Source organism: Macaca fascicularis, chromosome 12, assembly GCF_037993035.2.
Source record: "Macaca fascicularis isolate 582-1 chromosome 12, T2T-MFA8v1.1".
Lineage (NCBI taxonomy): Eukaryota > Metazoa > Chordata > Mammalia > Primates > Cercopithecidae > Macaca > Macaca fascicularis.
In genome coordinates, this window is record NC_088386.1 from 72,806,346 (window position 1) to 72,829,067 (window position 22,722).

At 39.6% G+C, this 22,722-nt stretch overlaps 1 protein-coding gene and 1 long non-coding RNA gene across 2 annotated transcripts in view; both read right to left on the reverse strand.

Moving 5' to 3' along the window:
• Nucleotides 1-4,011: 4,011 nt before the first annotated feature.
• Nucleotides 4,012-22,722, reverse strand: part of LOC141406945 (uncharacterized) — a 61,687-nt gene continuing 42,976 nt past the window's right edge. Inside the window, exons 3-4 of the long non-coding RNA XR_012421270.1 lie at nt 17,347-17,426; nt 4,012-4,144 (exon numbers count right to left, since the gene is read on the reverse strand). This is a non-coding gene — a long non-coding RNA (uncharacterized lncRNA). The remainder of the gene's footprint in view (nt 4,145-17,346; nt 17,427-22,722) is intronic.
• Nucleotides 16,571-17,279, reverse strand: LOC107126918 (putative uncharacterized protein FLJ44553). Its single transcript, XM_015432402.3, has one exon. The coding sequence runs from the start codon at nt 17,277-17,279 to the stop codon at nt 16,737-16,739; it is 543 nt and encodes a 180-aa protein (XP_015287888.3). The 3' UTR covers nt 16,571-16,736.

A 22,722-nucleotide genomic window follows, 5' to 3' on the forward strand; every position in this document is an offset into this window, starting at 1 on the left:
ACTTCATCACACCATGCATCAGTTTCATTTTATTAGGTAGATGGTGGACAGATATTCTTATCAAAATACACTTCAGGAACACAGACATTTCATCAATGAAGTAGACGGAGGGATAAACGCATACAGAGGTTCTGACCTTGATATGACCTCGTTTGTACCAGTTATGTAAGATACTCACTGAATATCTGCTTAGGGAGTTTGAACTTGAGAAGCAACCTGCCCAGTGGATAAACTAAACTCCAGTATAGGCCAGTCGCGGTGGCTCACACCTGTAATCCCAGGGAAGCCAAGGTGGGCGGATTACCTGAGGTCGGGAGTTGGAGATCAGCCTGACCAACATGGAGAAACCCCGTCTCTATTAAAAATACAAAATTAGCTTGACGTGGTGGTGCATGCCTGTAATCCTAGCTACTCGGGAGGCTGAGGCAGGAGAATTGCTTGAACCCGGGAGGCGGAGGTTGTGGTGAGCCAAGATTGCGCCATCGCACTCCAGCCTGGGCAACGAGAGTGAAACTCCATCTCAAAAATAAATAAGTAATAAACTCCAGTATAGCAGTGTTCAAAATAATTGGTGTATTAGTTTCAAAACATACCCATATCCTTGGTTCCCTGGAGTGTACACCTGACTGTGCAAATTACTGGTAAAATGAACTGTACATCTCCAAAGCCAGTTTTAACTCGTGTAGTTTCCTGCTCATAAGAGAAAAAGTATCTTGCAGCAACAGCAATTCAGTGAGTAAACAGAAGAAAGTTTGAAAGAGTCCTTTGAATTTTATGTGTTGATACCTATATAAATATATATGCACAGGAAAAAAAGACAAAATGCACATACTCCAAAATGTTAACCATAATTATTCTGACTAGATGGAGACTGATGACTTGTTTTCTCATTTTTCCGTGTTTGCATTGTTCTAAAGAAATAAACATGCATTACTTGTTTTTTTTTTTTTTTGGAGACAGGGTCTTGCTCTGTTACCCAGGCTGGAATGCAGCTGTGCATTCGTGGCTCATTGCAGCCTAGACCTCCTGGGATCAAGTAATCTTCCCACCTCGGCCTCCTGAGTAGCTGGGACGACAAGCATGCACCACCATGCCCAGTTAATTGTAAAATTTTTTGTAGAGGGGGCAGTCTCACTATGTTGACAAGGCTGGTCTCAAACTCCTGGCCTCAAGCAGTCCTCCTGCCTCAGCCTCCCCAAATGCTGGGATTACAGGCGTGAGTTATTGTGATTGGCCAAAATACATTACTTTTATAAGAAGAAGAAAAAAGGTGGGAGTAGGGTGTGGGAGTAAGGAAAGAACGCTTGCTTTTCTCCTATGCCACTGAATCTATTTTATTTCCAAATTGAATTTTAACCACAAGCTTTGCAAATCTTTCCATTTTGTATTTATTTGAGTGGAGCCTGGAGAATTTTACCACATCTTTAAGTGTAGTTGTTGTAAGATTCTAAATATCCTTTCTCTTTCAGTTTACTGCTATATTTGCAAAGTTTAACTCAGCAGAACATGAGTTACCAAAGACAAAATATTATGAATAGAGATTAAGAACTGCAGCCTCTCAATAATATGCAAAGTGGCCCAAACATAACATTGCTTTGTGGGGAAAATAAAATACAGAAAAACATTATGCCTAGAGCTATGTCTTCAAGGCCAGTTCTCAAATATTAATAATAGGAGTAGAATATCAGATAATTTTCATTTCCATCTTTGTATTTTTCTGTATTATTCAAATCTTTACAGAAAGCATTTTTAGAATTAAGGGATAAAAACAATTAAACCATTTCCACTTTGAAGAAACAAAAAATAGACTACAATGAATGGAAGAGCAGAGCATCCTCATAAACAGACCTTACAGACAATCTATAACATTCTTGGAGGCTGGAAAATAAAAAAGGGAAATGAGGTTTGCCAACATAATTGTCTTCTGATACTTTCTATTCCAGGGACTGTCATGCCCTTTGAGTAATATGAGAATTTAAAAAAACCTTAGAAATCTTCTGGCCCGGAGATGGGAAGTAAATTTCACTTTGATTGCCAATTCTGATGCATTGGTAGTGACTGCCTACAATGCTTTGGTGAAAAGTATTCAGAAACAGCTTCCCAATTTGGTAGAAAAAGTTCAATGATTGATTAACAATGTCTGCCAAGGGCGCAGAATTATGAGAGTGGTGGCGCATATCAGGTATGTTTCTTCCTTGATATAGTCCAAACTCCTACTTTTACATTTGAGGAAACTGAAGAGTGAAGTGGTTACTAATGACCACAGAGGTAATTACTGGCAGAACCAGAAACAGAATAACATTTCCTGACTCGTGGTATTATGTTCTTTGCATACAACGAATTGATTTTTTTTTTTTTTGGTTGCTTTTTTGTTGTTTTTTGATACGGAGTCTCGCTCTGTTGCCCAGGCTGCAGTGTAGTGGTATGACCTCGGCTCACTGCCACTTCCGCCTCCCAGGTTCAAGCAACACTCCTGCCTCAGTCCCTGAGTAGCTGGGATTACAGGCATGTGACACTATGCCCAGCTAATTTTTGTATTTTTTAGTGAGATGGGGTTTCACCATGTTAGCCAGGCTGGTCTCGAACTCCTGACCTCAGGTGACCCACTTGCCTCAGCCTCCCAAAGTGTTGGGATTACAGGCGTGAGCCATGGCGCCTGGCCAACTTGGACTTTTAAAGGCAAATCTAGTACTGGGCCAGACCTAAAGGATAAGGCATAAATTTTGTTGACATGTTAGCACATTATTTTTGGAGGGGATTAATAATCTAGCTTAATGATAATAATTATTGTATATATTTTATAAACACTCCCTACAAATCAGGGAGATGCGATTAGGCCCAATATTACAAATCAGAGGTGACAAAACAATTACGTGACTGGCTCAAAGCTCAAGGAAATGACTATCTGACAATGGCCCAGGTTTCATCTACTCTAGGTCAGGTCTCTGTAGAGTCTCTTGGCTTGTGCTGTATTTATTGAGAGTACTCACAGCAAAACTCCCTAAAGATGACATTTTTCCATATTCTATTTAATTAATTCCCCAAGGACAAAATGATGAAGTATTTTTCACTAGAGAGAAAACTTGCAAACAAATAGGAGAACAGGATTTCTACATTTAAGAACTTCAGTGTGAAGTGTAGGGAGAAAGTAAATGAGCTGTTTGCAACTTTAGTCTCTCTACCTACCGGCAGATTTTTAATTTTTCTTTTTTAATGAAAAGGTCTAAGAACAAGAATCAAAATGTCCTGAGAAGACTATAAGGTATTAAAACCCTTTTGCTTCTTCCAATAAATTAAATTCCTCTAACTGTGTGATTCTAAAAAGCCTAACATGCAGATAACTTTAATGTCAGTTTAGAGCTATCCCTCCTGTAAGATTCAGGTAACTTGTTCATCACGTTTTCTTTCTCCTGATGAAAGATGGAATATTTTAGTCTTTGGAGTTCATAAACTGTCAAAACTTTGTAATGGTGAATGTGTGAATTCACTTGCCTTTTTCCCTGCTAACAGTTCTTGTGTGCTTACTATGCATAATAACCCGAAATTTTAGATTCTTGATTTCTCTACAACATATTAGGGATATGGAAAGCAATAACAACACAACAAAAACAACAAGTATTTATTGTGTGCTAAATATGGCCCATGTACTTTATATGGGTTATATCATTTAATCCTCTAAGGAAACCCAAGACATAGGTCCTTTACTGTCCCACTTTAGAAATGAGGAAACTGAGACCTGAAGAGGCAAGATAATTTTATCTATGGTCAAGCGGTTAGTAAGTAGCTGAACAAGTCACTGACTTTAAAGTTCTTAAGCATGAAGATATGCTGCGTCCCATGCGTGGTTCAAAAAATCATAAGGGTTCATTAGGGAATTTGGGTAGAAATGTTTTCTGAAATGAGTCACCAAAAACGATCCAAGCAATTTATGTTTCATTTTAAAAACAACAGTTGAATACTTAGTGAGAGAGTTTGAGGGAAGACTCTGTTGAGTTAAACATGGATTCTACGCTGAAGGTCCTTATAGTCCAGTAATAAAACATCACACTTGCCCAGAGTCAGGAAGTAGCTGATGATGCAAAAGAGGCAAACAGTTGATGTAGCCAACCTGATAGCTGAGGTCAGGGGTTTCTCTTTTCATTTTCTGCAAAATCCACATAATATTTTAAAAATACCTTTAATGAGGTCTAATTGATACAAAATAAATTACGTATATATAAAGTATACAATTTGATAAGTATACACACACAATTGTAGTTACAATTTGCATTTTCCTGATGACTAAAGATGTTGACCATCTTGTCATGGCACCGTGGTTTTAATACACAATGTAATATTTTCTATACATTGACTGAGAGGAAGGTATATACTCCTAAAATATGCTTTATTGTTAAAAACTTTGCTGATTACATAATCAAAGAGGAGTTATGGTGAAACAGTATTATTAACTATTGATAAAATGACACAAAAATTCCAGAAAATATAAATATGCAACTTAACACAAACTTGAGTTCTTACAAAAGGAAACTATAAAATACCAAACTTTTACTTTCAACTGGTGCCTCAGAATTTTTTCTACTACCACGCGCTGGTGGACCTACTAATGTTTTCTGAACTGCATTGAGATGCAACAACTATTACCTGTTTCTTTCTTTTTCTTGACTGTTCTTCCCTTAAATTCCTAGATGACACCATTAACAATTTAAATCAAATTGGTTAAAATATCTATTATCTATCCTAAAAAAGTCACTGTAATTTTTTTATTTTTTATTTTTTAAAAAGCTCTAAACACTGAATAGATGTTTTGTGACAATACGGATTCATAAGCCAGAGGGAGATTTTTTTGTACACTATATATGGAGACATTTCTTCCTAAAGTTTGCCCAATCTAGCCTCCTGGGAAAGTAAGTGCTATATTAGCAGGAAATACATCTTTTCAATTGCCCACTCTGGTTGGAAAATTAGATAATACCAACACTTACTCTCCTTATAATCAATTCAATTTAATTTAAGAACACTGTTGTGTACTGTGTGAAGTGCCTCAGGTAAAACTTGAGTTTATTGAGCATTATGTACAAAGCTCTCCTTCCAAACACTTTATATGTGTCATTACTGATACTAGCAATAACCATTTTACAGGTGATAAAGCTGAGTTCAATCTGATTCAGTAACTTGGCCAAGATTCCGTGGAAGAGCTCATGTGAAATTCTAGATTTGGCTGTTTCAAAACCTTTGCTCTTTTCACTGGGCCAGGCCCCAAGACACCTCCCAATGCTTTGTGAATAATTAAACATTGTGGGGATCGTGATCTATATGACAGTATTTGCCATAGACCTCATTTAATTGTATGACATTATTTGCAGGGTGAAGTATAATTTTATGCAACTGGGATATCATAAAGCTGTATAAACTGTGCCGTAATTTTCATGTTGGAATTCAATTTAAGATTTCCATGTATTTGTTTTTGCTTTCTTGATTAAGGCTTACTAACCCTCTGCTCTTGATCCAAATCTGTAAATACATAAAACAGAAAATACGAGGGCTCCTAGAAACCTCTATCTGATTGCTAGTGGCTCACTAGAAGAATATCACTCTAAGATTTTGTAGTCTGATTCTGTAGTCTGAGGTCTTCAAAGCTGACAATCAGCACCAGATTCTATCAGATTATCATATTCAACTCAAGTTGTGTCTTTTACTACAGATCACCTTCATAATTTCAAAAATGTGTACCCTGCTCTGAGCGAGCTATGCATTGATCATTCACTGCGAGTGAATGCCTTATTTTTCAGAAGGCTTATGTAGAAAGAGTGTGTTAGAAGAAGAGTCACACCAATGTGACTAGAAGAAGAAAGATCAAGTATCTTTTAAAAACATAATAATATAATATAAAAATATTATGGTACCTTTAAAGATATAATAAACAACATGGATAGTCAAAAGATGTATAGGAAAGCAGTTCAAATGAACAAAAGATAAGGCTGTAGGAAGGTTTGATGATAAAGGGTAAAGAAATACGATCAAAATAGTAACTTCACTTATATGTTTATCATTTTAATGTACAATATTGTAATGACGGAAACTAACAGTTACCCAGTATCATTTCATGGTCTTATGAACCTCAGAAACACATTGTGTTTACTGTCATAGTACACTTTTCTCTAAGAAATTATCTGTGAAGCAGCTGAGGTTTTAACAAATGACAATCATGTAATTAATAGAAATTACAATTTCTCTAGCCTACATTTCTACAAATCCTGCTGTTTTCTATTGTGTAGAGAATATAAGTGCGAGACAGGCAGACCTGAGTTTAGATACTAGCTGTGAGAGTCTGAGAAAGTAATTCAGCATGACTGACAAAAGTTTCCTAGTCTGTAAAATGAGGGTTGTTGTGAGGCTAACTGGCATAATATATTTAAAGTTATTAATGAAGATGAAGAGCAGTCAGATCCTCTGAAATAATCATCTGAAAGCAAAAAATGACTATGTGAACAACATTGATGGAAGAATAGACGACTGCCAACCTACAAATATAAAATATTTAGTTCTTTTTATAAATGCATGATATTTGACATAATGAAGAGTTCTGGTCTGAACTTGAGAAACCTAGAGATTCTTTGATATAAAAATAAAAGAATTGGCTTAGACTTAAATTCAAGAGCCGGAGATGGTGCTATTCATCTTATCTCTGTTACTTTTTACTTGACCTGCTATGTGGAGATACTCGGTAAATGTTCCTTAATTGAATGAACAATTGCATGACTAAACTTTCTAAGGTTTGTTCCAACATCAACAGACTGCTTTTATAAGACGACGGGAAAGAGTGTTGCATAAACACTGTTTTGTTGCATTAGGGCACATGTATTAAAATATCAACTGCTGGTTTGGCAAGAGACCTCAGTATTTATGTTGAAATGGGAAGGCTGTGTATTTCATTTTGTATATATTTTTGTTAATAAATATTTATAACATTCATATTCTACTCATCCAGGAATTTTCTGAGGCAAAGGAACAGGATTGTGAGGAGGTCTCAGTAATGTGAGGCTCGCTTTATTGCACTAGTGAACTAGCAGGCTCCATCTAGAATATATTTTTTAAAAATTTTAATATTAGCAGTGGAAAATAAAGAATAATTCTTTGTGTTCTTTGGGACTCTTCATGTTTGTAACTTAGGAGCCCTTACTGGCTGAATTCTGTGGTAATACTGCCAAGAATTTGCAGACTACATGAGCATTTTCATTTACTGAAATGCTAATGTCTTAATTTAAAATCTACCATAATACTTAATTTGGTAGAGTTAATGGCCTCTACTATTCACTTTTAAAATGCCAGCCTAATTCAGAATTATTTTCTAACTTCTTATTTTACATATGACTGAACTCCCGTAGGATTGGGTGAAGTCTCTTGAGAGCGGCTCACTGTGGGCCGGCAGCAAGAGATCGACATTTATCTCAGCTGCTTATATGTGGTCTAAGTGGATTTGGCAGTGCCAGAACAACGTGACTGCCAGGACCCAGAAACTAATGCTTTCCTTGCCTAATAAATAATTTTTTGAAGTCTCCTATCTGTTTCTCAATGACTAAATCCCTTAAGGTATGTAACAGACTATTCATGTTGGTTTTCTCTGAGTGGCAGGTTTAAGGGTAGGGGAACGTTACTTCTCACCTTACGTATTTCCGTATTGTTTGATTTTTTAATAAGCACTTTTTATATATTTAATATTTAATCCTCATGATTTCAATATGTAAAAAATATAAAAAGTAAAAAGTTAATCTCCCAACTCTATCTTCCATTCACTAAATCTCTTCACTTTTCCCCAGAAATGTATGTATAAGCAAATATATACTCTCTATATACTAAATACTATTGTATTATATATACTATAATATATACGATCTATATATACTCATATGTATATATAAGCAAATATATACTCTATACTAAATACTATCATATTATATATACTATAATATATACCCTGTATAAATATACTCATATGTGTGTATATATATAAGCAAATATATACTCTATTTTTCTCATTTTTCAAACAAAAGTTAGCAAACAGTGCATATGGTTCTACATCTTGTGTCTTTCATTAAAAATGTCTTGGAGGTTTGTACTGTTTATCAATATACTATGTGGTACATCTTCATTCTTTATGTATTTCTTTCTTTTCTTTTTTTTTTTTTTTTGAGACGGAGTCTCACTGTGTCACCAGGGGTGGACTACAGTGGCGCGATCTCTGCTCACTGCAACATCTGCCTCCTGGGTTCAAGTGATTCTCCTGTCTCAGTCTCCTGAGTAGCTGTGATTACCGTGCCTACCATCACGCCCAGCTAATTTTTTGTACCTTTAGTAGAGACAGGGTTTCATCATGTTGGCCAGGCTGGTCTCCATCTCCTGACCTCATGATTCACCAACCGCGGCCTCCCCAAGTGCTGGGATTACAGACATGAGCTGCTGCACCTCTATGTATTTCTTTCTAAAGCTGCATAATATTCAATTACATGGATGCATCATGATTTATTTAACTAGTTTCATATTGATGAACACTGGATTGTTTCTAATCTTGCTTTTACAAGTAATGCTGCAATAAGTTACCTTGACCTAGGTGATTTTTTAATTTTTTTTTTTTTTTTTTTTTTTTTTTGAGACACAGTTTCACTCTGTCACCCAGGCTGGAGTGCAGTGGTGCGATCTCGACTCACCACAACCTCCACCTCCCGGTTCAAGTGATTCTCATGCCTCAGCCTTCTGAGTAGCTCCGACTACAGGCGCTATAGCACCACCACGCCTGGCTAATTTTTGTATTATTAGTAGAAATGGGGTTTTACCATGTTGGCCGGGCTGGTCTTGAATTCCTAATCTCAGGTGATCCGCCCACGTTGGCCTCCCAAAATGCTGGGATTACAGGTGTGAGCCACCGTGGCTGGCCATTTTTTAAATGATTTTTAAAATTTTATTTTAATTGACAAATGATAATTGTATATATTGATGGGGTACAATGTGATGTTATGATATATATATATACACACACACTATGAAATGATTAAATAAATTTAATTATTAATAATAGGTCATTTTATGTGTCAAGTATATTCACAGGATAAAGTCATTGAAAAGTGCCTCTTGGGTCAAGGATATGTGCACTTATAAGACTGAGAGATCTTGCCAAATTATGGAGTTGTACCGATGTATAATACCATAAGTTAGATTGTCAAACTTTTACATTTTTGAAAATGTGACAAACATATCCATATTACTGCCCATTTTTCTATTGGGTTGTTGATTTTTAAAATCTTATTTATTTCTAGTAGTATTTTGTATATAAGGGATATTCGTACTTTGTGATATGAGTTGAAAATACTTTTCCCAGTTTGTCATTTGTCTTTTAACTTTGATTATGGTGATTTTGTTTCTTTGCCACACAGACATTTTTTATTTTTACATAATTGAATTTATCAATTTTTAATGGCTTATATATTTTAAGTCACATTTACAAGGACCTTTCAAGGTTATAATGGCATTTTCTCATATTTTCCTCTAGTAATTTTAATTTGGTTTTTCACATTTAAATATATGATGTCTTTGTAATTTAGTGTATAGTATAAAGTAGAGATCCGGTTTTATTCCAGATGGCTACCTAGTTACAGCCTGCCTAGAACTAGGCTAACTTGTTACAACTAGTTCAATACCATATATTGAATAGTCAGTCTCTCTTTTCCCTAGTGATTTGCAATATCACCTTCATCGTATACAAATTCCTATGTGTATCTGGATTTATATCAGAACATTTTCATTTATTCTGTTGATCTGTATGTCCATTTATGGACCAGTCCCACACTGTTTTAACTACTGAGGCTTTATAATGTTTTTTAATATCCGGTAGGGCTAACCATTCCACATTCTCCCTCACACATATACATTTGAGAACTCTCTTGTCAAATAACCATTCCACTTTCTCCCTCACACATACACATTTGAAAACTCTCTTGTCAAATTTGAAAGGGGAAAAAATGGTACTTTTTATTGGAATTGTGTTAAAATGTTAAATTAACTTAGGGAGATATGACATTTTAACAATTTTTAGTTTTCCTACCCAGGTATGTCTTTCTATTTATTCTAACCTTGTTTGGGTTCCTTGGTTTTATTTTAAAGTTCTCTACATATAGGACATGCCCATTTCTTGTTAAATTTGTTCCTAAGTATTTTATTTTTTCTATTGCTACTTTAAATAAGGTCATTCATCCTTATATCCTCCAGTAGGTTATTATTTGCACATATAAGATTGATTGGTTTCTTTATATTAATTTTCCACCTTTATACTTTACTGAATTGTCTTATTGTTTATAATAATTTTTCAGTTGAGTCTCTTGGGTTTGAAATCAGAGTCACATCATCTACAAATAGTGAAAATATTTTTCTTACATTCCTATTTTTATACTTGAAGTTTTTATAAAGCCAAGTCATGATGGCTAGTACCTTCAGTAAAATTTTACATAGTAATTATGATAGTGAGCACCCCGTCTATTCCTATCTTTATTGGGGCTACCTCTAGCCTTTCCCCATCAAGCAGAATGCCGGCTAGATGTGTTGTATCATGTTAAAGAAGTATGAATCTGCTTCTATTTTATTGAGTGCTTTTTACCAGGTTGTTGAAACCATAAGCATTTTAATAAACATCAACAAGAATAAAGCTACTCTTCTGATCTTTCTGTCTTCCCACCATCTGATCTCTTATTGTTGTTTCCCACTGGCTGGCCCCAGTCAGAATCCAGAAGGGAAAGAAGTCCATAAGGGGTCAGCTTCCCAGAGGATAGAGCAGGACAGAGAAGGGTAGAGAGTAGATCTGGATGTGTAGACAGGGTATAACTGTAGGCTATATATGGAAACTAATAGCAGACAACAAAATAGCCTCTGTCTTTATTACTTGAAAACAAAACATTATGGGTGGTAAAGGCAATTTTCCTAAAGCTGGTAGCATTACCTTTGTTCATTAAAAAAAGCGAAAGAAAAATCTTAGGTATTTATTTATTTATTTATTTATTTATTTATTTATTTATTTATTTTTGAGACACAGTCTCACTCTGTCACCCGGGCTGGAGTACAGTGGTACGATCTTGGCTCACTGCAACCTCTACTTCCCGGGTTCAGTCAATTCTCATGCCTCAGCCTCCCAAGTAGCTAGGACTACAGATGCGTACCACCACATCTGGCTAATTTTTTTTATTTTTTGGCAGAGATGGTGTTTCACCATGTTGGCCAGGCTGGTCTTGAACTCCTGGCCTCAAGTGATTCTGCCCACCTTGGCCTCCCAAAGTGCTGGGATTACAGATGTGAGCCCCCATGCATGGTCAGTGTTAGGTATTTATATATGGAAAGCTACTTGTACTAACCTTTGCTAGATCTAATATATTGCATTTCCTGGTCTTAAACTCACATTCAGGATTGAGCTTCTTGAATGTAATTTCCCTATATCTACTACCTTATTTTTAAAATCTTGCACTCCTTCCTCAGACCTAAAAATAGTGTTCTAGTGTGGTGGATATTAGGTCAATTGTCAGCACCAGAACTAGACACTTTACGTTCTTGGAAGGATCTGGCAGAACACACCCACTTTACTGGCACCTTGGCCAGTCTCTGGGCATGTTCCATTCAGGCCTGCCTTGGATGCCCGCAGGCATCAGCAGGGTTGGCTGTGGGGGCAGCAATTTCACTTGACTATATCGTGCAATGCCCTCCCTGAAGGGGTGGTTGCCTTCTGCCAGAATTTGGAAACTTCTGAACTCCACAGCAATCCTGCCCCTCTACTGCACAGGCTGCACATTTAGGAGCCATCACAGGTAACAGATAGAATTGCCAGGTAAAATACAGGATGCCCCGTTAAATTTGAATTTCAGATAAGAAATAATTTTTGGTATATGTATATCCCAAATATTGCATGGAGCATATTTATACCAAAAAATTATTTGTTGTTTATGTGAAATTCAAATCCAACTGGGCATCCTGTATTTTTCTTTGTTAAAAAGAAAAAAAGAGCTCATCACAGAGCTCTTCCGAAAATAATCCTCCACTCTGCTTCCTGCCACTACCTGCCCTCCCAGCGCCACAGTTCCTCCATAAGAACTACATTTATTAAAGTGTTAAGATAGCCTCGGCAGGATATTAACTATAAAGATCAAAGTTAAGATTCACTTCTGAGGGCTGCACCTCTAACTTTAACCCCCATCATCAGGGATTCATTTACCAGATCAGTAAATTTGTTATTTGGGCACTAAGGCCATTTTAGTGATGGTTGAGAGCAAGCGTGGATCGTGGAAAGTTTAGATGCTCGTAGATGTGTGTAGAGGTAGGGATGGAAGTGGAGGTGGGTTTGGGGGTATGTTAAAACAATGCACGCAGGAAAGAGAATATTGAAGAGAACTTGCACTAACAATTTTGCCTGGCTGGGATTCTTGTGTTATTCCTTCCTTGTCTCCTGATTTCCTTCTTTTTTTTTTTTTTTGAGACAGAGTCTCGCTCTGTCGCCCAGGCTGGAGTGTGGTGGCGTGATCTCAGCTCACTGCAACCTCCGACTCCCTGGTTCAAGTTATTCTCCTACCTCAGCCTCCCAAGTAGCTGGGATTACAGGCATGCACCGCCATGCCCAGCTAATTTTTGTATTTTTAGTAGAGACAGGGTTTCACCACATTGGCCAGGATGGTCTCGATCTCCTGACCTCGTGATCCGCCCACCTCGGCCTCCCAAAGTGCTGGGATTACAGGCGTGAGCCACCACGCCCAGCCTCCTTCCCTTCTTTAGTTTACACACATAGGCCCCAGGTATAGGGCATGAGCTAGAGCTGGATCCCAGCTGAACAGAAAGCAGGAGGCGCTATATTGGAAACAACTGCCAAGCAACCAAGGACTGAGGACAAAATAGCCTGGGAGGAGAAGTAAAACCAGGAAAAAGTTTAAAATTAGGTGCCTGACATTTAAGGGAAAAAGTCCAAAGTTAATCAAGGATGACCGCTTATTGCAAGATTCAAAACCTCTAAATGACAAAACTTCTAAAAAAGGAAATGATGATAGCATGGGGAACCCTGCTGATCCATCTCCCTGCCCAAATACTTCTCCATTCCCAACCTCTGTGCAGCCATGTGCAGCAGAGACAAACAGCAGCAGCACTCCACCCACAGGCTTTGAGAACCACAGAGCTGTGACTGACACAGTGGCCCTATCTCTATGAAGTACATAAACCATACCACAGCCTTATTTTCTGAGACCATCTCTATGAAACCAGCTTCCCTAAACGCTGTGGCCCAAGAGGCCAACACTTTGGTCAGTCATGGGGCAATATGGCTGCTCCCGCATGGCATCCAAGTCCATGCTTAGAGACTGAAGGGGACCCAGCCTTGGTAAACCAGGTTAGTGGTCATTTCCCCACCTGGCATTTTTGAGCTGTACCAAGCAGCCTGGGGAGTCTTACTGCAAGGGCGCGCTCAAACCTGACTTGTCCAGACAAGTGGAAGAGTTTTGGGATCCCAAATAAGCACGGTGGTCAGTCTGTTCCAGTTTGTCTGGGACTTCCCAGGTTTGAACACTGAAAGTTCTACAGCCAGGAAATTCCTCAGTCCCAGGCAAACTGGGATGGTTGGTCACCCTGAAGTCAAGACACCTAGGCTTTGGCACCTAAACATCAGTTTCCTCGTCTGTAAAATGCTGGGACTGGCCAGTACAGCTTCTAATGTTACTGCCACATCTAATGGTCCATGATTCACTCTCATGCACCTGACCTTACCCATCTGTAGCCCAAGGCCCAAACAAACTTCACTTGATCCAAGATCGAGTTCATGTAACCTGATAAACTAATCATTAGTGTGTTAACAGGAGAGGATTATAGGGTTCACAGTTGAATTTTAACAATGGCTTGGGTGGAAGGCATGTGGGTAGCTGAGTCGTTCTAATGGTGGGAAGCTCAGCTGGGGAGATGGAGTGTATGGTTGTGTGCCATCTGAGAGAAAGATATTTTTAGGCAGGCAGGTTTTGAGGCAGCCAGCCTGAAAGAGCTGGTTTGATGAGCTGCTTTTAGCTGCGCAGCAGGAACAGGCCACAGGCAGGGCAGTCTTGTCTGACTTGAGCCAACTTTCACACTATGACCTGAATAAAATCAGCAGTTGAAGCCACAGACTGGAGAAGAAAGGACATAATTTACTAATTACTGATATATATATATATAAATAAAATAGTGCATTTGCTTTGAGCCTGGGTCTGTCATCTGTAATATAGATATGTAGCTATGATCCTGGGTAGTTAAGAGTTCAAACTCTGGGGTCACCACCTACCAACTCTGTGATATTGGGCAAGTTGTAGGTTGAATAATATGCATTTGCTGATATTTAACCTTTTTGATCTACACAAACAGGAATTCCACGTAGTTCAACCTAATAGCTTACTCTCCCTTTTCCTTGGTTTCCTCATGTGTGAAACGCAGATAGCCACCAAACTTTTCAGGACACTGTGAGGACCAAATGAGAGGGACACATAAGGTGGTCAGAACAGTCCCAGCCCCACAGTCCATGTCAGTGATGTCAGCCACCACTATCCTACTGGTGAAGAGACATACGGGGCCATTAGACTCCATCAGCTGAACCTAGGGTAGCCCAGACTCTTCCTGTCTTCCTGAGACATGGAACATGGATGAACCAAAGTGAATTGGTCACTTTAGCTGAACTGTAGAACTTCATTCTAATACCAGGGTGAGGAAAGGGGAGTAGGTTCATACCATAGGTTTTTCAGGTCATTCCAAGACTGAATGTTTTTCTTCCCGATACAATCAGGTCCTAAGTATAGCAAAGAGCTTTTTATGATGGGGTTTTGCTCTAACACCATGGAGCCCCTTCTTTAGCCTTACATCTGTCTGTAGCGACCACACATGGCCATCTTCTTCAACTTAACTATATACACACACATACGCATACATTGTGAAGCACATACAGAATACATGAGACAGCCTCATCATTATCAGAATACAAAAAAGTTACACTGAATTTCTTCTCTCAATAATTAACAGGAAGCAATTAAAAAAGAGGAAACAAAACATATGCTGTGGTATTATCATTATAATTAAATCACATTTATTAACTGAAGCAAATTCACTTGAGCTTTTTATAGGATTCTAGGAAATAGGTTCCTTACATATAATGAGGAAGTGCATCTTTAGGTCTTTTCATATTTTTCTTCCCTGTAACCATCCTATGTTTGGTCTTTTCTCTTCAGGTTCATTCCCTTGACGCTAACAGAGAACACTGTAATTCTAAATTAAAATGAAAGCTGGGGAACCATGGATTCCAAGGCTAGCACCTCCCCACTGTGTGGATCCCACAGATATGATGTCAGAAATATAAAAAGAAAGAAAAGAAAAAAAATCTTGAACCTGGCTTGGTTTAAACTCTCTTTAAGCAGCCCTCTTTCATTCAAATGTGAGAAAGTTCAGCTTTCAACATGTATTAACAAAAGATGTTTACAACAGAATACCTGGTTGTGCCTAATAATGGCTTTGCTCTTTGAATTAATTTTTTCCTGGTAACAAAGGCCGAGCTTTTGAACTTCTGGGTAAGGCTAGGCTGGGCATTTTTGCTTGGCTTGGCTCTCTTAAATGGTTAGAAAAGGGTTGGTCTGGCACCTGGTATTTTGCGGCCAGTAATTACACTACAGTTGTTACTATGCATTACCGAAACTTCATTTTTTGACCAAAAGCCAACAGTATTCTTTAAACAAACATCTTTTGAAAGCCGAATGTGCTTTGAAATGATTTTAAAATCCATTTAATGAATAGGATTCTATTGAATTTCACAAATATAAGTCGGAATTTTTTTTTTTTTTTTTTGATGCTTCATATTTTATTTCCCCCTGCCCTCCCGTCCCACCCTGGTGATGGTTGTACCCATTTGAGCATTTCCGAGCACATGACAAGTCAGAATTTTTTAAAATGACGTTTTGCTTTAGCATGGTGTCTCTCTAGTACAAGCCGTGTGTGGCCTTTCCACTTAAACCGTCTTAATGTTTCCTTTCCCTTCATCAGTGTACCGTGACAAGCCCCTTCTATTTCCGCCCCCAGGGAACAGATTTACTCTAGGGCGTGTGTTGATAACTGAGGCAGGATGAGGCAGTGTTGATAACTGAGGCAGGTGAGACTTAAATAGCCACAGAAAGGAATAATCTGTTCCATATTTAGAAGCCTAGTAATCTATGGCCAGCCTTTCACAGCTGTGGGACTTCTGAGCCCAGATCCTAATTCTTTTTTTTTTTTTTTTTAATTGGATTAACTAGCTCATGATCACCCAATTCTTAACTGAAAGCTTGATCACCAAGACTGCAGGATCAAGACATGGGGATTGAGGTGGGTGGGTTGGGATGGTACATTTAAAGACCAATCAGGCAGGAGAGGCCCTCACCTGCGAGTTCCCAAATATATTGTAAGAACTCCCATCAATGCTTCGTCCCCTCACTGTTAGTTTCAGAACAATGACATACAGATGCTCACCTCACAAGGATCTGATAAAGTTAAATGTGATACACATATGATCAATAAATTGTTTTTTTTTTTTTCTTAGTATTCCCCTACCCCTTCCTCCCTGCCTCCATGTCTTGGACAGCAAGCCCTTGTCCTATTGCCTCAAGGTAGGGAAATAATATGACTTTAAACAGCAAAACAACAGCACAACTTCTGTAAGTTGTGTTTTGTGTTATAAAAAAATCTCAGAGGACTAGAGAGGATTTGGAATAAAGCCAAAGTATTTGGAAGAAAATGGTTTGAGGAGAGAGGGGCTTCCCTGGAAGACTAGAAACACATCCCTCCACCAGTGAGAAGAAGGATGGATGAAAAGTGAGAGGGCAAAGGCCTGGGTAGGGTGGGTCTTTTCCTACTTCTCTACCTCTGTGTCTTAGGGAGGCAGCAAGCTGGAGAGAAGAAAGACTGTATGTTGTAAGCCTATAGAACTTCCCAGACCCTGGAATGGCCCCAAAATAGCAGGGAGATGCTGGGCACAAATGGGCCATGCAAACAGGAAGCAGGCACAGGTGCAGCAGTATTGGTAAAGGAAGGCCAGAAGGAACTGTGGACATCTGGGTTGGTGCCTCCTCAAACAGCTGACATGAGGAACAAATGGATTTCCCAATACCTTGGCACAACCTAACCACCCACCCCTCCACCAAGCCTTCATCCCACCCCAAATGTAAACATATCTTTAAAGGTAGAGAAATACCAAAATGATGAAATTCATTGCTGACACCTTCCAACATAAGAGTGGAGGCTTAAAATATAAATTAGGTAGATTAATAAAAGAATAAAGATATATTTCTTGCATACCTGAGTTTGTACACTGAGAGCTGGGCATCCAGTTTGAGCCTCTGGGGAAGACAATGTGGCAAGGGAGAGAGACCAGTAACCTCAGAGTGAAAGAAGAAAAGCTCTGTCACTTAGCAGTGTAAACTAAAAATAAATCCCAAGTCCCCCACTGCCTAAGTGGACCCCCTTGTGGCCAAAAGGACCCCAGAAAAAAAATTTAAGTCTAGTTCCCAGCTATGATGGGAGGTCAGACATGTCTAATGATACTCCCCCTCTCTTCTATGGTTTAGACACAACAACTAAGCAGCATTAATGTTTCAGTAGAGATCACATGACTCACAGAACAGATTCTTTGTGGCAATAAGATACCAAATTATAAACAGGACCTAAGGCTATGCCAGGTGAGGGGAAGTCATGTACTCCTACACCTAAGGAAGAAACTGTGCTCTAACTGCCACAAGGATTTTCTTTTTCTCTAGCAGCTAAACAAGCACTGGCCTCAAGATAAGCAATACTTAAACAATTGCAAATCGTCCTGCTCATAGACTGCCCAACTGAACTCCCGTTCCACCAGCCATAACTACATCTTTCATTGGATGAGAGACTAATCTTAATAACTTTTTCCTGATAAGACCACCAACCATGGACTGATTCTGACTAGTTTACGGAGATTGTGTACTTGTGAGCTTTTGTGTCCTGAAACGACCTTTTGATGTGTAGGGCCTAACTGTAATACATTGAAATGTTAAGTCTCCATCCCAAAGTGAACATGGGTCATGTGTTACATACATGTTTGTTCAGTATGCATGTGTCAGGACTACCTTCATTCATATTCACAGCTCCTCCTGTAACCTGTTAAATATTATATTTGGTCAACCTGTTCAGCATAAAGCTCCATCCCAACCCCTCTGTCTTCAAAGTGCTTGTCTCTGGGCTTCTGCTGAAGGCTGTGCTTCCCAGCCTGTGGGATAGCCACCTTGAAGGTTATAACCCTTTATAAGAAATCAAGTCTCCTCTTTCTTTGTCTAAATTTATAAATTGTGTGTGTGTTTAAGTTAACAGTGGTATGTAACTTTGGACAAGCCATGTAACTGCTCTGGGCCTCAGGGTTTCCATCCATAAAGTGGGTGATAAAACTTCTCATGACTACTCCTAGTCCTGTTGTGAGGAATGGGATGCTGCATGTGGATGTTATGAAATACAGTGGGACTCAACAAGGCAGTCTACATAGTATCAAATGCTAAGCATAATTAGAAGAAAAATATAGATAATAATTTCAACATGTAGACACTTGTAGCAAAGACTGGCTACATACTTGCCAATTTCATTTTCTCTTCCTGGCATACAAGAAGACCTTTCCCAGGCTTCCCTTGCAGTTCGGATGGGGCCATATGATTGGGTTCTGGCTAACGGGATTTGGCAGATGTGATAGCAGTGCTTGCAGACCTACCACAGATCCTGCAGTGTGATCTTATACATACTCTCTTCTCCTTCTCTGGCAACTGTTGAGGCCAAATGCTGAAGGTGATGGCATTTCAAGATGAAAGGAGCCTGAACCTCCAAGTCACCACTTAGAGATGTTGCCGAGGAGAGCCCCTGCACTGGCTTATGATGCATAACATAAACTTCTATTTGGGGGTTAATTGCAGCCTGTGTAGCCTATCCTAACATTGTGCTATAATAAAAAGATAATAATAGAATATGTTATTATGACAGAATATATATATTCATGTATGTATCCATATAAATATATATGAGATGTCTTGAGGCTTAAAGGAGTGGCTCAGTCAATACCTTTCCTTCCATATTATGAAGAATGTAAAAGTTCAATTTGTGCTGTTCTTGGAGAAATATGTCACAGGCACAAATTGTAATGACATTCAAGTCTATGTCTGGCTTGCCCAGTGGAAGCACAGTTACATAGAAAGCTGGGGGAAATCTTCCACTTGGAGTTGACAGACACCCAGGCCCTCTGCTCTATTTCATCAAAGCTGCTGACGTTTTACTTTGCATGATCTGCTGCACCAGTTTCAGCTGGGAGACAGCCGTCGTCTTCCTCATCTTAAACTCTCCATGGACATTCAGCATTCTAACAGGAAGAACCCAGGAGATGCTCTTGGATCCAGGCAATAAGAGAATGTAAACATGATGAGCTTGCCATAAAGCACAGCTTAAGACAAGTCCCCGAGCTTCTCATTTCCAACCAGATTAGCACCCCAAGCCTCTGGAGAGGACTGAATCCATCTACACTGGGACTTTAGTAAAGCACTTAACTCACATATCCAAGTCAAGTTCTGATGGTTAAAAAATGGTGTTCTAGGCTGAGTGCAGTGGCTCATGCCTATAATCCCAGCACTTTGGGAGGTCAAGGCTGGAGAATTGCTTGAGCCCAGGAGTTTGAGACCAGCCTGGAAAACCTAGTGAGACCCTATCTCTACACAAATCAAAAAAAAAAAGCTGGGCATAGTGCAGTGTGCCTGTAGTCCCAGCCAATTAAGAGGCTGAGCCCAGGATGTTAGCACTACAGTGAGCTATGATCACGCCACCGCACTCTAGCCTGGACAACGAAGCGAGACCCTATCTCAAAAAAAAAAAAAAAGTTCTAAAACTGGAGGCACAATTAAATCTGCATAAACCAATATAGTTATCCTAAACTCGGATCAATTTGAGACCAAAGCCACCTCCACCATTCCTGAGTGTTGAGAATTCTACCCTGTACTCCCTGCCACTCTGACCAGCCCTCAGTCCCTCCTTCTCCCCCTACAACACTCAGCTCTCTTCCCTGCCATCAGGCCTGTTGTAGGTTGAATTTTGTCCCCTCAGTGAGATATGTTGAAGTCCTAGCCCTCAGTACCTTAGAATGTGAGCTTATTGGGGGAAATAGTGTCATTGTAGATGTAATTAATTAAGATGAGGTCATACTAGAGTAGAGTGGGCCCTTAATCCAACAAGACTAATGTCCATGTGAAGAAGGCCATGTAAAGATGCAAAGAGACAGCAAGAACATCATGTGAAGATGGAGACAGAGATGTGAATGATGCATCTACAAGACAAGGAATACCAGAAATTGCCACCATCAGAAGCTGGCAAAGAAGCATGAAACAGATTCTCCTTTGGAGACCGCAGAAGAAACCAATCACGCCAATCCCTTAGTCTTGGACTCCTAGCTTCCAGAACTGTGAAAGTATACATTTCTGTTGTTTGAAGCCGCCCAGTGGTACATTTTTATGGCAGCCTAGGAAGGGCTGCAGAAGGCTGGACAGCCCCTTCTGAGCCTGGGCTCCATGGGGAGACATTTAGCAAAGGCTTTGACCAGCATGCTGGTTTCATCATCCCTGCCCCATGAGCCAGTCTTGCCAATCCCAACTCTGAATAGGACACACCATCTAATTTCCTTGCTCCTGGACCTAGGCTGTCAAGGTAATAGCAAAATTAGATGAATTGATTATGTTGCAAAGTCATTGTCTCCAATCATAACTTGCCCCTCTCTGAGCCTGAGCAATCTTTCATCACATTGAATAAGTATCATAGAGATTCTCAACTAGTGGGGAGAGAAGGGCTCATGGTTTGAAATAAAAACTTTGCCTCATTGCTTTCTTCATTTAAAATTTATTTTGAATTTCTACAAACATCAGAGGAGGATAGAAAATTTTTCTTTTTTGCAGAGTAGTGTAAAAATGGATCGGTATTTCCCTTTGCTTGAAATTAGCACAAACGGCCGGGCGCGGTGGCTCAAGCCTGTAATCCCAGCACTTTGGGAGGCCGAGACGGGCGGATCACGAGGTCAGGAGATCGAGACCATCCTGGCTAACACAATGAAACCCCGTCTCTACTAAAAATACAAAAAAATTAGCCGGGCGAGGTGGCGGGCGCCTGTAGTCCCAGCTACTCGGGAGGCTGAGGCAGGAGAATGGCGTAAACCCGGGAGGCGGAGCTTGCAGTGAGCCGAGATCGCGCCACTGCACTCCAGCCTGGGCGACAGAGCGAGACTCCGTCTCAAAAAAAAAAAAAAAAAAAAAAAAAAAAGAAATTAGCACAAACGTGCATACGTGGTGGAGTTGAGGTTCAAATGAATAAAGCAACCTGCCTCCAGAGTCCACACTTCTAACCACCAATATACAAGACACTCTTATGGTTTACTAGCTTGGAAGCTCCTGAATGACAAAAACCCTTCCCTTGTATGTTCCCTCTTTGCATCTTCCCAACTCCCTAATACCATTCATCGCACTTTAAAGACATTCAGTAAAAAGAGGCACAGACGGCCTGGTGTGGTGGCTCACGTCTGTAATCCTAGCACTTTGGGAGGCCAAGGCGGGCAGATCACGAGGTCAGGAGATGGAGACTATCCTGGCTAACACGGTGAAACTCCGTCTCTATTAAAAATACAAAACATTAGCCGGGCGTGGTGGCGGGTGCCTGTATTCCCAGCTACTTGGGAGGCTGAGGCAGGAGAATGGCGTGAACCCGGGAGAGGGAGCTTGCAATGAGCCGAGATCGTGCCACTGCACTCCAGCCCGGGCGACAGAGCGAGACTCCGTCTCAAAAAAAGGCACATACTTGGGCAGAGTTTCCTTTTCTCTCAGCAGTAGGTGGATAAATTCATGAATTAGTGACTAATATATGGTATTTGATGCAAATACTGCAGTTCCATTTCCTCACTGCTCCCTTTCCCCTCTTTTTCTCGTTTGTTCCTTTTTTTGCCCTCATCTTATAGAGAAGGAAGGGCACAGGGGCCTCTTTTTACACTAAGGAAATCTCAGAGTTATCCCAGGTCCATAGAGACTTCCTGAGTAGCACTCAAGCTGCAGTCCTCCTCAGCTGGCAGCTGTTCTATAGTTTGCAACCTCAGGTCATTCCAAAGAACGAACCTCTTGAAATAAACACAGAGAAATGGGGCCTTTTATTATCTCCAGATGGGATTGTGCGGCCTTGGACGCTGTTGAAATAATTCTTCTGTGCCTGGATCAAACTTTTGTTATCTTCCAAAAGGAAAGAAAGACAGGAGTGGCAAACTGTGTTAACTAGAAAGCCAACTCAGGTTAAATTCTGCTGGTAGGTCCCCTTCCCCCACTAAAACCCAGGTTTTTAAATTTGCTTTTTATTGATTTTTGCATCCCTTTTCCCCTTTTACAATCAGATATTAAGCTGGGTTGGAATACACACACACACACACACACACACACACACACACAAAAGGACAAAATTGTAAAACCGTTGTTTTTGTGTTGTTATCCAAGATTCAGATATTGTTTTTTTAAAATGGGGATGAAATATGAAAGTGGAAATACATGTGTTTTAGGGTATTACTAGAAAAGAAAGTATGATAAAGTGTGTGTGTAATACTTTTATTTTTACTCTGTTAGTAATGGTGAGCTGAGCAGTTTCTACATACATGGA

Bases quoted from the DNA above. Each gene is read 5' to 3' on its own strand.
- LOC107126918 (XM_015432402.3), bottom strand. From the start codon at position 17,279: ATGTTGGAAGGTGTCAGCAATGAATTTCATCATTTTGGTATTTCTCTA.